We start from the raw sequence: 15,744 nt of genomic DNA on the forward strand, positions 1-15,744 counted from the left end.
ACAGCCACAGCTAAGGAGACAGCCACAGCCACAGCCACAGCTAAGGAGACAGCCACAGCCACAGCCACAGCTAAGGAGACAGCCACAGCTAAGGATACAGCCACAGCCACAGCTAAGGAGACAGCCACAGCTAAGGAGACAGCCACAGCTAAGGAGACAGCCACAGCGCTATTGCATTTCACTCTGAGTCGACAGACAGACAAGCATATTATTCGCAACATTTTCTGATATTGTTGACACAATATTGATTTTAGCTCAGCAAGGCAAAGCATTTGAGGAAGAGAGTGTATGGACTTAGCTGTGGATAAGGCCACTGAATGAGGAATAATCTTACCTTGGCAGTAATATTGGCAAAGTCCTTCTCTACCCAGGTAATATGGGACCTGTCCTGATTGGGAGGTGTTAGAGGGAGAAGGGCGTCAGGTTCGGCTGTGATTCACATGCAGTGTTCTATAGGAAAAGGTCGGTTGTAGAGGTGATGCAGGGAAAGTATTTGATTTTTTATGAGGCTACCTTATGACATTTAGAGCCATCGGTATAGGTATTATTTTGCAGGCCATTATTTTGATACTCGGGCTCTATAAATAGGCCACACACACGTCAGCAACTGTGTGTCCTGTCCACCCGGGCAGTCAGGATGGTTTGGTTGCCACACACACAGATGACAGGACGCAGCTCTGCCCTCCCACACTTCACTTCCTGTTTCTCTGATAACCCACAGAAAGAGACTTGTCACAACTCTCGCTCGCTTCCTGGGGCTTCATGACAATATTAAATACAGTGTGTTCAGAAAATATTAAAACTCTGGCTAATTGCACATTTTGTGTTACAACCTGAATCCCCCCCCCATAATGACAGTGAAAATATGATTAGACATTATTGAAAATGAAATACAGAAATCTAAAATAGCCACACCCCTTTGCTATGACACTACAAATTGAGCTCAGGTGCAGCAAATTCCTTTGATCAATACAACTTGATTGGAGTCCACAGGTGGCCAATTCAATTGTTTGGACATGAATTAGAAACACACCCATCTAGATAAAGGTTCCACAGTTGACAGTGCATGTCAGAGCACAAACTATACCATAAAGTCCAAGGAACTGTCCGTAGATCTCTGAGATAGAATTTGAATGTGACACAAAATCGGGAAAGGGTATAAAAACAATTTCTAGAGTTTTGAAAGTTTCCAAGAGCGTAGTGATCTCAATCATTGGGAAATTAGAAAATATATGGAACTACCCAGACTCTGCCTAAGGCTGGTTGTACAACCAAACTCAGCAACCAGGCAAGAAGGACCTTGGTCAGGAAGGTGACCAAGAATCCAATGACCAAGATGCGAGAACTACAGTTCCTTGGCTGAAATGAGAGAACCTGCCAGAAGGACAACAGTCTCAACAGCACTTCACCAATCTGGGCTTTAAGGGAGAGTGGCCAGAGTTTGCAAAAAGGCACATGAAAGACTGATATCAGGTAAAATATTGTGGCCTGTTGAGACAAATGTTAGTGCTTTGCATTCATGCCAAAGAGTATGTCTGGAGAAAACCAGACACAACCAGTAACCCATCTAACACTATCCCTACCGTGAAGCATCCTTGATGAGGATTTATGTTCCAACAGGACAATGACCCCAAGCATACAACCAGGGCCATGCTGGAATGGCCACAGAACAATAATGTGAAAGTCCTTCGAGGTGTCCAGCAAAAGCCCAGAATTGAACACTGTGGAAAATCTGTGGAAAGACTTGAAGATTGCTGCTCCCAATCTAATTTAAAACAGAGCTTGAGCATCTGGCAGAAAATCCCTGAATTCAGATTAGTGTACAGACACACACAACTCAAAGCTGTAATTGCCGCCAAAGGTGCTTCTACAAGGTATTGAATCATGGGTGTGAATACGTATGTAAATGTGAGGTCTGTATTTCATTTTCAATACATTTGAAATCTAAATGTAAAACAGGTTCAGTTTGTCATTATGGGGTATTGTGTGTAGATGGGTAAGACACATTTAAAAAAACATTTTAATAAAATGTTGAATTCAGGCTGTAAACACAAAACGTGGAATAAGTCAAGGGGTATGTATACTTTGACGGCACTGTATATTCCAGTTGAGTGGAAGCCTTCATCCACAGTAACTTAGTCAAGTGTACATATATTTTTCATACGGGTGGCCCCAGGAAATCGAACCCACAATCCTTGCCGTCGCAGGCACCGTGCTCTACCAACAGCCACTCACACATTCTACAGCTGTCAGCGAGTATAGAAAACCTGTCCTTACACAGTCGCTCTTCCAAGAAGCTGTAAATGACTGCAATTCACCCGACAGCACATTCCATAGGATTCCACATAAGTGCTGACTAGCGGTAATTGATTTTTTTTTGTGGAATTATGGAACAATGTGAATCTTCTCACAGCAAATGGAAAGTGAAGGGTAACTCAAACACATACAAATACATAAACCAAAAACGGTGTGCCAACTAAAACCTTTTTGCTGTAGTCGTAACATCTACACAGATCTAGTTTTAGTCCGATGTAGACGATCCTTGGTTTGCCAGGCTTCTAATATCTCAGAGAGAGAGAGCTAGGTCGTGTTCCTCAGGGCTCCAGCATGTTGTAGCTAGCAAAACATTTCTAAACGTTGGAAATTAAAGGAAAATGTGTTTCTTATTGGACTAGTGTAGATAGTACCTCCAAGTTCCTCTGTTTCAGAGCGTTTTCTTCAGTTTGGATACAGAACACAATGTGGGGAATGCCACAATTCATTTTAAGTGAAGGTTAGTGGTTTCAGTAGAGTCCAAGTTGACAGTACTGTGGCCTTCTTCCTCTGACAGACCGAGAGAATGAGTAGCTGGGGCTTGTCAGGGCTAGTCAGGAGACACACCACCATGTGTTTCCTACCTCACAGTTCTCCAAACCCACCGCCCTCACAGGGGGACCTTTTCTCTAGCCCCTAAAATACACCACACACACACACACACGCTGAAAACAGAGGGTCTGAGACTTGCCTGGGTTACGCGGAAACCTTGTTTGGTGCGAAATATGTGTCTCCACATCTTGTCGATCAGAGCTTCCCATGTCACACTGTCTCTGACTTCGACTGACACACAGACATGCTGTGACACTCAGAATGGGGCAGTACGCTCATTTCTCACACAAATGGGGAAATGCAAAGTACATGTTCACCCCCGGTAGAAGACCGAATGTTCAAGTCCGTTCCACAGGTGTGGTCAAGGGGAGAGAAATGTATATTTGCAGCCATGAGAAGAAATACACCACGTGGCCAAAAGTATGTGGACACCTGCACGTTGAAAATCTCATTCCAAAATCATGGGTATTAATATTTCTATATGGACCTCGCTTTGTGCACAGGGGTATTGTTATGCTGAAACAGGAAAGGGCCTTCCCCCAAAACTGTTGCCACAAAGTCAGAAGCACAGAATCGTCTAGAATGTCATTGTATGCTGTAGTGTTAAGATGTCCCTTCACTGGAACTAAGGGGCCTAGCCAGAACCATGAAAAACAGACCATTGTTCCTCCACCAAACTTTACAGTTGGCACTATGCATTGGGGCAGGTAGCGTTCTCATGGCAACTGCCAAACACAGATTTGTCCGTTGGACTGCCAGACGGTGAAGCGTGAGAACACGTTTCCACTGCTCCAGAGTCCAATGGCGGCAAGCTTTACACCACTGCAGGCGACGCTTGGCATTGCGGATGGTGATTTTAGGCTTGTGCGCGGTTGCTTGGCCATGGAAACCCATTTTATGAAGCACCCAGTTCTTGTGCTGACCTCGCTTCCAGAGGCAGTTTGAAACTCTGTAGAGGACAATTTTTTACAGGCTTCGCGCTCCAACCCTCGTCGACGTTCCCGTTCAGTGGGCTTGTGTGGCCTACCACTTCGCGGCTGAGCCGTTGTTGCTCCTATACGTTTCCACGTCACAACAGCACTTAGTTGACCAGGGCAGCTCTAGCAGGCCAGAATTTTGACACAATGATTTATGACGGTGCCACGTTGAAAGTCACTGAGCTCTTCAGTAAGGCCATTCTACTGCCAACATTTTTCTATGGAGATTGCATGGCTGTGTGCTCGATTTCATACACCAGTCAGTAACGTGTGTGGCTGAAATAACCAAATCCACTCATTTGAAGGGGTGTCCACATACTTGTGTGTGTATGTGAGATATATATCACACACTGTCACTTGTTCGATTACAAAGATTTACAAACACAATACATTTGCTGTATCAGTGCCACTGAACAATTCCAGACAAGTCTACTTCAGACAAGTTCTCTGTTTAGGTTACTTACTCATTCAATGTCTCTACTGAATAAAGAGCAATAGTGGGAATAGCCAATGAACCAGACGTAGAAAATGCTAAATCTATTTAGTTTTTTTAGGACTACAAGGTGGCGATCTCTGGTCGTGATCCAGCACGGTAAATTCTGTTTCCTTCTGCAACGACAGGAAGGAGAGGAAGTGACTTGCATGCTTACAGACTGGATGAAATACTTTGTACTGAAATTGCACTTGCCTCCCATTGAGAGACAACAATTGTATGAAGCGAAACATTTCTTTGTGAATACAGCATCTCCGGTGGCTTTAATCACCTTGAGTTAGTGTGAGAGGGAATTGTTTGAGTTTAGCGCAAATATACTTGGTGTTAAACTAAAAACAACCTTCAAAACCACTTCCACATGAAGTAAAAAAATATATTTAAAAAATCCTGTTAATAAAACACATTCCCTTTAAAAACCACAGTGAAAAGGGTCATTGTTTAATGGTAGTGAAAGAATGTGCTTGAAATGTAGTGGTAAGGCTTTTGTCAAAGTCCCCAAGCAGTAAAGAAAGCCTAGTTTCACCAGTGGTCCACATATTGATGTAATGCTAAATAAACACCACGAGGGGGCAGTGTGGGTCTATTCTCTACAACAGACCCAACTCCATAGAGACTAACGCCAGTACAGACTAGAGGTGGAGCTGCTGCAGCCAAGAACACGGTCCCACTGTTCCAGCTCAACAAAGCGACATAGATGTAAGAGGCAAGGTGATATGGAGGCAGAGAAAGAAAGCGAGAGAACACAGGGGAGGAGAGGTGGTAGCCCAGAGGAGAGGTGGTAGCCCAGAGGAGAGGGAGGAGAGGTGGTAGCCCAGAGGAGGGGGAGGAGAGGTGGTAGCCCAGAGGAGGGGGAGGAGAGGTGGTAGCCCAGAGGGGGAGGAGAGGTGGTAGCCCAGAGGAGAGGGAGGAGAGGTGGTAGCCCAGAAGAGAGAAAGGAGAAGGTAGTGTGTGAGAGACAGTGAAAGAGAGATGGAACTAGATCTTTAGATAAAGTGAGACAAGGCAGCCTGGTAGAGGAGGAGAGAGAAGAACATTAAGAGGGATGAGACACAAAGTCTAGTCGAGGAGAAGGGAGGATGAGACGGCCCACTTGGGCCGTGTACCAGGTTGTCTGACAGACACCCTCTCAGTGCACCGGTTCGGTGCCCCCTCTCCTTCTCCCTCCCCCCAGAGTGTGTAATAACTGTACAGCCTCACACACTGTGGATCTCATTGTTGAAATACTGGACCCCAGCCCAGAGAGAGGTGGGAGGGAGAGGGGACAAGTGCTCAGTCCAAAACACTTCAGCTCAGAGCCAAACTCCAGGTATGTCAAGCCAGAGGAGCATATCAGAAACTAGGTCGAACATCACCAACTAACACTTCTAGACATTGATACACACACACTTCACAGTAATGCTTTCAGTGTTGCTAATAGCAGCTCCTGCACTAACACATATATATACATACATACATAAAATAAAAAACATCTTTCACACACATTGAATTGTACCACACACACACTTCCCAGTAATGCTTTCACAGCGTTACAAATAGCAGCTCCTGCACTAATATATATATATATATATATATATATATATATATATATATATATATATATATATATATAAAATCTCACACAGTGTGCTGAATGCATGGAGCTGCTATTTTATGGAGAGCACTTGTTGCCACGTCAATGTGAAACGGATTTGGCTCAGACGAGAATGCAAAAGCTTCAAAACAAACAATTCTGTGCTAAAAAAACCTGTTGACTCGCTAATGTTGAAAATGGAGCCAACTGACTCTGATTCCCTCCCTCTCCCACACACACACACACACGATTAGCTTACCTCACCTTAGTGCGTGTGGCCTCGTGAGATCATCGTAACAGTAGATTAGTGTAGCATCATTATAGAGGAGATAACCCTGGTCACTGTGAGGAGATCCTTTCACACACAGTAGCGCCTGGGCCTTGTCGGCAGGCCAGGGTCCCCTGGCCCCATCATTCAGGTGATGAACGATGAACAGAGGAATGCCCCTCTCTCCTCCCTGCTCTCTTTGAGACAGTGGAGCAGTGTTCAAGCAGAGGGGTTCTGTCTCTAGTTTTCTATCATCTCTCCAACCCGCCAGGCCCAGCAGTGAGAGACACAATCCCCCCCCTCACCAGGCCCAGCAGTGAGAGACACGATCCCCACCCCCCAACGCCAGGCCCAGCAGTGAGAGACACAATCCCCTCCCACCAACCCCAGCAGTGAGAGATTGACAGGTGGGTAAAGCAGCTGAGAGAGGGAGAGGAGGGGGGAATCAGACAACTGTGTGGTCATGTGTGTGGATATGTTTAACTATATTTGTAGGGACCAGAAGTCCCCACAAGAATACTGAACAAACAAAAGTTTGACCAACCGGGTAAGTCTTTGTTAGTCCCCTAGAAATAGCATTTGACCTTGTGGGGACTAAGGTAGAATTAGGAGTTAGGCTTAGTTGTAGGGCTAGGGAAAATTGGTTTTGATTGGTTATAAATTGTGCCCCCCCTCTAGGATCTCCACAGGTGCATATGGCTTAGGGGTCCATTTGGGATCGGGCCCAGTTGTACTCACCACAGACAACAGAACAATGCTATGCAAATGCTAGTAATAGTATCTTCAGTTAGCATAGGCTAACGGCTAGTTGGTACATGTCAATAGTGATGGAGCAAAAATAGCAAAGGCAGCAATTTGGCTACTAGCCGTTAGCGTTACCTGCTTAAAATGTTGACGTGACTAGTAGTATTAGCGGAAGTAGTGGAACGGTCATAATAATAGTAGCAGCGCTAGCAGGAATAGAGTGGTAAACATTAGCCTAGAGGAAGGGCTGGTTGAAAGGGGGGATGGTGGCGCATTAGGAGGGCGTAATGTCTGGAGTGGCGGGATGGGTCGATTGGAGATTAGGATGACGTAATGTAAACAATGAGGTCATCACAAAGCGCAGCAGGGCTAAGGGCTGACTGCAGCAGAAATGTAGTGATGTTGTATATCAAGCACTCCTATGGAACATGAACGTGACTCACAGCAGCCTGCAATTCTCTTCAAACACAAGTCCCATGTTTCTCTCTCACACACATCCTCCCATAGCCCACATCCCATGTCTTGCACACACTTAAACACTACCTCACATCCCCACTGTGGGGAAGAATCCAGACAAACTGCTTTATACACTACAGGAACAAAAGTATGTGGACACCTGCTCGTCAAACATCTCATTCCAAAATCATGGGTAATAAATATGGAGTTGGTCCCCCCTTTGCTGCTATAACAGCCTCCATTCTTTTGGGAAGGCTTTCCACTAGATGTTGGAACATTTCTGCTAGGACTTGCTTCCATTCACCCACAAGAGCATTAGTGCACGGAGGCACGGCCATGCTGAAACAGGAAAGGGCCTTCCCCAAACTGTTGCCACAAAGTTGGAAGCACAGAACCGTGTAGAACGTCATTGTATGCTGTAGCTTTAAGATTTCCCTTCACTGGAACTAAGAGGCCTAGCCCGAACCATGAAAAAACAACCCTAGACCATTATTCCTCCTCCACCAAACTTTACAGTTGGCACTATGCATAAGGGCAGGTAGCGTTCTCCTGGCATCTGCCAAACCTAGATTCATCCGTTGGACTGCCAGATGGTGATGCGAGAGTCATCATCACTCCAGAGAACACGTTTCTACTGCTCCAGAGTCCAATGGCGGCAAGCTTTAGACCATCGCAGACGACACTTTGCATTGCGCTTGGTGATCTGAGGCTTGTGTGCAGTTGCTCGGCCATGGAAACCCCATGTTGAAAGTCACTGAGCTTTTCAGTAAGGCCATCCTACTGCCAATGTTTGTCTATGGAGATTGCATGACTGTGTACTCGATTGTATACACCTGTCAGCAACAGGTGTGGCTGAAATGGGCTAATCCACTCATTTGAAGATGTGTCCACATACTTTTGTATATATAATGTACCAGCCAGCTCCACTGTGGGGGAAATTCTAGACAGGCTGCTTCATACCAGAGTAAAATCCTACTATCCTAATACAGTGTCTCTGCTCCCCACTCTTCAGAGTCCAGTCAACCTCAACATACAGATAGTACAAGCCTTCTCTACATTAACATACAGACAGTACAACACTCTACCCGGTGCCTTCTCCCGAGTGGCGCAGCGGTCTAAGGCACCACGTTGTAGTGCTAGAGGCGTCACTACAGACCCTGGTTCAATCCCGGGCTGTATCACAACTGGGCCGTGATCGGGAGTCCCATAGGGCGGCGCACAATTGGCCCAGCGTCGTCCGGGTTAGGGGAGGGTTTGGCCGTCATTATAAATAATAATTTGTTCTTAACGGACTTGCCTAGTTAAATCAAAGAGAAATAAACATTAAAAATGAACATGCAGACAGTACAACCGTGGAGCCATTGCCTTTCAACTCCCAGCTTAGTGGGAAGTTCCCTCCACACAGAAAATATTTAACCAGACAGCCATTCCACCTTCTCTGAAGTTGTGCATGACATTCTCTGCCTGACTGAGTCCCAAATGGCCACCTATTCCCTGCACTACATTTTACCATAAGTAAAAGCTACACGCTCTCCCACAACCAGTTACACGCTCTCCGCCACTTAGTTGGTAGTTCTATCTCCTACAGCCGACACAATCAAATAGCAGCCTTTGGATCGCTCAATAGCTTGTAAATCCCATAGTAATGACTTGGTATAGATATGGCTGCAGTCCAGAGTGACTGACCCAGTTGAGACTACATTTGAATGTAGATAGTGTGTTTAACCTTAGTTAAACGCCTTGCCGCCTACGACAGTGCTGCTGCCACGGCAACCCGTGTCAAAGGTTAGTGTACTGTGCTCCGGGCCACACCCTAGTGGTATAAATCTAAGACTGTTGAGAGAGAGAAAAACCACACGTGTTAAAGCACACATAATGGAGGACGGAGTCAAAGAAAATAGCTGAAGGGGAGAAACTTTGGCCAAGTCGAATTTCAAATGCAGACGGCCTCCATTAAAAATAAAAGCAGCAACAACATAACCAATGTGAAGATGCTGAACAGAGGTCAGCTGAGCCAGACCACACGACAGGGGGGGTTGAGTAGTGGTGGGCGTTGTGACCCTGTCACTCAGAGCAGGCTGCACATTGCAAAGCTGAAGGCAATGATATTTTAAGTAGAAATTGTTCACCAATATTTAAAACCCTGTTATATTAATATATATATACATGCATACACCACGGAGAATTCTATAAAATGTGTTTTTTTTACATGAATGAAGACTTGCTATGTCCCTCTGTGCATATTGACTTCTAAATCCAAACATTTCTCCATGTTTTTACCATCATTGTAAAACCCAAATTATTTTGTTGCTTTGACAAAGATTATTTCACGTCTAGCCCTCATTTTAAAGTCAACCCTGTTAGGTGAACTGAACTCTAACATGGTGAAACTATTCCTTAAAAATGTTTTTCAAAAGGAACATCTAATCGTCAAATCATTAGTGGCTCTACTCTTTTTGGCCATTTTCTGGTGTTTTGTGGTGGAAAACCGAGCGGTTCGAGCATAAACACACATCAACCCTGTTACCCTTTGATACAGGCTAGAAATGTTGCAAAGAAAGAAAATAATGATAAAAGTTGTGAAGCTTGCATTCAATTGCCACTCACTGTTGCACACAACAAGCTTCCATTCCCCCTTTCACAAGGGAATTTATGGCTGATTTAAGAAGTCAACCCTGTTGCGTTCAACCATTACTTTATTTGGCACTTACTATAGTATTTATTTTTATTTAACTAACCTCTTGAGATGGGAACACTTTAAAAAAAAAAATATATATACTTTTTTACACTTCTCAACAAAAAAAAAGGCACCGAATTGGTGGAACAACCCATCTACTGAGGACCAGAGAAAAACACCTAGCAGTGTGTGTGTGCAGGTAGCCTAGTGGTTAGAGCGTTGGGGAGGCAGGTAGCCTAGTGGTTAGAGCGTTGGGGAGGCAGGTAGCCTAGTGGTTAGAGCGTTGGGGAGGCAGGTAGCCTAGTGGTTAGAGCGTTGGGGAGGCAGGTAGCCTAGTGGTTAGAGCGTTGGGGAGGCAGGTAGCCTAGTGGTTAGAGCGTTGGACTACTAACTGAAAGGTTGGAAGATCGAATTCCCGAGCTGACACAAGGTAAAAATCTGTCGTTCTGCCCCTGAACAAAGCCGCCATCGAAAATAAGATTTGGTTCTTATTAACCGACTTGCCTAGTTAAATCAAATAAATAAAATAAAAACAAGGCGGAGTCTGCATCTAAAATGGCACCCTATTCTCTACATAGTACTCTGGTCAAAAGTAGTGCACTATATAGGGAATATGGTGCCATTCCGGACACAGTCAGAGACAGCTGAGAGTAAATAGCACCCTGTAGACGGAGACATATAGATGGGGAAAATTTCCCTCAATGGGGAAAATGATTGAAAAGGAAAAACTCCACCTTGTCTCTACACATTGAAACTATGGCAACCCCTGGCCCTCTCTCACAACATTTGTTTTTGTCACACAGAGAAGGTTACAGAGGGTTCCCTCTGATGGTGATAGAAGAAGAGGAAGTGGGATCTAAATAGTGACAACTGTTCATTAGCCTTCTGCATTAGAACCCCCATCATACACACACTGATTAATGGAACCTCCTTTAGCTGGGCAGCGATACATCATTACAGTGTGTGTGTGTGTGACTGAATTACAGTGATTCTCTAGATGAATGAGGTAGGAAAAGCCCCATGAAACAGACTGGGGGAGGATTTCTGTGAATGGGTACTGCTGTAGAGGGTGTGTGTGTGTGTGTGTGTGTATACGTACACACACCTTTACTCTGTGGCACATGTCAAAAGGGTACTGTGTTGTGGTACTGAGGAAAAGCTGCAGTAACCATGACAACCCACCGCAGGCTTTACTGATATGATGGAACCAGCAGTCATTTCCATCTAACCTCACATACACAACAGAAAACATCAGGCTACATCTCAAATCCTCTGAATGAAGACGTAGCCTAGCGAGTACTGATTATACAAATATAGTCCTGTTAATATGGGCCCAGACAAACAAATACAAACAGTTGCGTAAAAAAATAAACGCTCGACTAGTGTTTTTCCAATCTCACAAGACGGTGTGCAATCCAGGAGGGGCAATGAGATCTGCTGGTTGGAGTTGGATTGGTTTCTCTTGATTGCACTTGTATCCAATGCCATGTGTGCAAATAGCTCAAAGGCATGAGGCTTGAGCCCATTGTTAGATTGGATAAGAGAGACAATGCATCCACAGTAGATGCCCTGATACGGGAAGCCATCCTTGCCAAATAGAACGCTGCTTCACTGCCAGACAGAGCGAGGCTGGGACAGGAAAGATAGCAGAAAACCAATACTGTTTGAATCCAGGTTTAAATACTTTAGCTGTGCTTGATTGAGCATGCCTAGATGGCATGCAGTGGAACCAATGAATAGTGGACAAGTGCAAACACCGACCATCTGGCTCAGTCAGGCACTCAAAGTATTTGAAAGGAAACAAATACTATTTAAAAAAAACACAGGTCTGTGTGGAGAGGATAGGATAGAAACACCTGGTGATTTAGTGCCCTCCTCCAACCCAGCAGCAGTGTGGGTAATTAGACTAAACCATGCACCATTCGGTCTGGCCTCTCCACTCCTGCTGCGGCAGTACTACAACCAGTAAAGCAGGGCTTCCATTGCCTGTCTACTGATGACGTACATGGGTGGACACAGTGGGTTGACAGACACGCGCTCAGGCCCACATCAAGACCGTCACGATCGACAAAACCATACAAGGCGCACGTACTGTAAATCCTAGGACCAGAGCCTGAGATAACCAGACGCACTTGACAGTGCGCACTGAGCGCCCCCCACACCCCCAGGGTCCGCAGAAGCAATCAGAGTCAAGGCTGATTAGGTATTGCAGATCCGGAAGTGCTATTTAAATTCATTTTCAAAGCCCTCCAGCATTGGTTCAATTAATGCAGAACCACAAAACAAAAACAGGGTTCTGTGTCAGTCAAGTAAAGCACTGACTGGTGCTCTGCTAGAGTAGAGATTCACCAACACAACAGGCCCAGTGTGAGTTCAAAGTCCAGACAAAGTCCAGCCGGCTTCAGTCAGCTCCTGCCAGCTTCAGTCAGCTCCAGCCAGCTCCAGCCAGCTTCAGTCAGCTCCAGCCAGCTCCAGTCAGCTCCAGTCAGCTCAGACTAAAGTGCAGACAGATTTTCATGACAAGTTGTTGTTCAAAGACAAGGCTGCCAGAGGGTAAAACAAAAAGAAGAGTAAAGGTTTTCCCATAACGGGAGTCGCACAAGGAGCATTTAAAAATAAATCAAAAGTTCTCATCTGCATTCTAGTCCAATCAGGTTCTTCAAATTAGCAATGTAGTTCTCAGCATTCCGTAAAACATTGTATTGTCAAGGCTGTTTTTAAAGGGGTTCACTTTGCAGAAACTCTGCTAACAGTACTAGGGCCATCTAGTGAAGGACTACAAGTGAAACACAGTTTAAACAAAATCGCCAGGATTAACAAGGGATTGCTGTTGGAAGCGAAACACACACGGGGAAATAATCATGACATGACTAATTTCATGACGTCAATAATGTAATATCATGGACATGCATTCTAATCGCCTCATTCCATCTGAATCAAGTGCCACAGGAGATGGTATCATTCTGTGTGCAAGTCTGCTGAAATACTCGACAAGAGCAGGAGATGTGCGAGACATTAGGCAAGCAAAAAAAATCAAACAAAAAACGGTTTGCATTTACACCTCAAAGCTTGTGTAGCAAATCTTCACCATGTCTCCCAATGGGTTTCCATTGGAACAAGTCAAGGCCTATAGAGAGGGATGGAAGAGTGTTACAGGCTCAGGGACCGTTACCGCCAAGGCTGGAATGAAGTGGAGAGAAAATAATAATAATATCACAGTATCTGAATACAGAGATGCAGAGTGAATAACAAGGATGAGGCATTGGAAATAAAAATATAAAAAATGTGTAGAAAGTAGCTTTCCGAGGAACAGAAGAAGAAGAGTTGAAAGACCGAAGGTAATGGACTTAGAGAAAAGAGGGATACAAAAGAAAAAGCACATACTGTACCCCTTCTGTCCTGAAACCTAACAGGGTTGTATTCATTAGGCACCAAAAGGAAACAAACAAAGAGGGACTACCTGAACTTGTCCAATAAGAAATGCAAAACATTCTTAACATGAGTTAAGAACAAATACTTATTTTCAATGACGGCCTAGGAACAGTGGGTTAACTGCCTGTTCAGGGGCAGAACGATAGATTTGTACCTTGTCAGCTCGGGGGTTTAACCTTCCGGTTACTAGTCCAACGCTCTAACCACTAGGCTACCCTGCCACCCAATGTATAAATACTGTACACACCTTTCATAGTAAGACATTGTGTCACGACAAACTCAGTCTCCAGTGCATTCACTGCCAACACCATTCATAATATTTAGTCATTCTAATTTATTAAGAGAATCCCTCAGGTGGAAACAGTACAGCTGGTCCAATTAAGTTGTCCCACTAGTGAAGAGCTGAATCCCCAAACACATTAACCAGTTACACACACACGGTAGTAGTGCATTAGTCAATTATTTTCAACCCCATCTACTCCTGTAGTTTTAGGAGAGTCGTCACAAATGCTGACAAATTGCAGTAAAGTATTGGGAGGGCTTAATCTACAGATTTCAGCAGGATCAAGTGGAATTTAAAATTGGTCGCAGCAAACCTCATATATATATATATATATATACACTATTACACTAGTAGGATTTTCCTTCGAGTGAGCATTTGTCAATGGTTTACATAATCCATTTAAAATGTATTCTCCTAACACCATTCAGAATGTTTTATGCTCAACAGAGAAACGCACAATATCTAATGTTTAAATCTTTTACAAAGAGGAAAGGCATTGTTTTGCCTTAAATGTTCTCCTGAGACATTCACGTGTGTACAGACATGTATTAGGTGTGTGCCACACACTCAAACTCTGTAGCAGCATGTGTTTGTTTAGACTGGGAATTAAAGTTGGACGGTATCCAGGTTTTCATATCGTCCTTCTCTTCCCGGGATTTACACTACTATGGGCATAGCACAAGGGGGCGCAAGAAAAGCCCAAAACGCAAGAAAAGCCCATTATGCATATTTTTAATAGATTTTTTAAATGTAACTAGACAAGTCAGTTAAGAACAAATTCTTATTCACAATGACTGCCTACCCTGGCCAAACCTGGACGATGCTGGGCCAATTGTGCGCCACCCTATGGGACTCCCAATCACAACCGAATGTGATCCAGCCTGGATTTGAACCAGGAACTGTAGTGACACCTCAAAATTAACACAAACTAATAGCAAAATCACAGACGATGTCAACTAAATGTAATTTTCGGTCAGTGTGGACATCTACAAGCGAAAGTGAGCGAGAGAAATTGTGCTTTTCTGAAGAGCAGCGCGTGTACTTCAATATTCACATGGAAAAGTCCACCGACCGACTCCGAAAGGATTTCGGAGCCATCGACTCAGTGGGTTTTGTCCAACATTTCTCCAGACCTATGCATTGCCACAGTAATACCCTGTGTCTAGTTTTGTCCAGTGGCTCTGTTGGACCACCATTTTATTACATTTGAAATCGCAACAAATGACCTGTTCAGACTCCAACCAAGGATTATCAAAAGCTGCACTGTAAATTCTCCGGCAACCCAAAGATTCCTAGATGCCCTTCCCGACGCCATCCACCTGGAAGTAATAAAGCCTCCTGAAAAAGCCAAACCTTGACCCGGAAAATGTAAAACACTAAATCATTACTCTCCAACATGTTTGGAAAAGCTGTTGTGCAGCAGCTGACTGGCCCGCCCGTTCCCCAGACCTGAATCCAATTGAGCACATCTGGGACATCATGTCTCGCTCCATCCACCAACGCCACGTTACACCACAGACTGTCCAGGAGTTGGCGGATGCTTTAGTCCAGGTCTGGGAGGAGATCCTTCAGGAGACCATCTGCCACCTCATCAGGAGCATGCCCAGGTGTTGTAGGGAGGTCATACAGGAACGTGGAGGCCACACACACTACTGAGCCTCATTTTGACTTGTTTTAAGGACATTACATCAAAGTTGGATCAGCCTGTAGTGTGGTTTTCCACTTAAATTTTGGAGGGTTTTTTGTGACTCCAAATCCAGACCTCCACGGGTTGATAAATTTGATTTCCATTGATCATTTGTGTGATTTTGTTGTCAGCACATTCAACTATGTAAAGAAAAAAGTATTTAATAAGAATATTTTATTCATTCAGATCTAGGATGTGTTATTTTAGTGTTCCCTTAATTTTTTTGAGCAAAATATATATATATATATATATATATATATATATATATATATATATAATCAATCACTGACGC

At 44.3% G+C, this 15,744-nt stretch overlaps 1 protein-coding gene across 3 annotated transcripts in view; it reads right to left on the minus strand.

The window, feature by feature from the left end:
* The window catches only part of LOC115146431 (ribosomal protein S6 kinase 2 alpha-like), an 86,982-nt gene that overhangs the window by 39,050 nt on the left and 32,188 nt on the right, over positions 1 to 15,744 (minus strand). Inside the window, exons 1-2 of one of the 3 annotated variants that reach the window (XM_029688495.2) lie at positions 2,688 to 2,777; positions 335 to 388 (exon numbers count right to left, since the gene is read on the minus strand). The exons of 1 other annotated variant lie outside the window; for it this stretch is intronic. In XM_029688495.2, coding sequence (XP_029544355.1) covers positions 335 to 388; positions 2,688 to 2,762 — 129 coding nt within the window. In that variant the 5' untranslated portion in view covers positions 2,763 to 2,777. Of the gene's footprint in view, positions 1 to 334; positions 389 to 2,687; positions 2,778 to 15,744 lie in introns of those variants that run through there. One more of the 3 variants, XM_029688493.2, reaches the window with a different exon arrangement.

This window comes from Oncorhynchus nerka, linkage group LG18 (genome assembly GCF_034236695.1).
Source record: "Oncorhynchus nerka isolate Pitt River linkage group LG18, Oner_Uvic_2.0, whole genome shotgun sequence".
NCBI classification, from domain to species: domain Eukaryota; kingdom Metazoa; phylum Chordata; class Actinopteri; order Salmoniformes; family Salmonidae; genus Oncorhynchus; species Oncorhynchus nerka.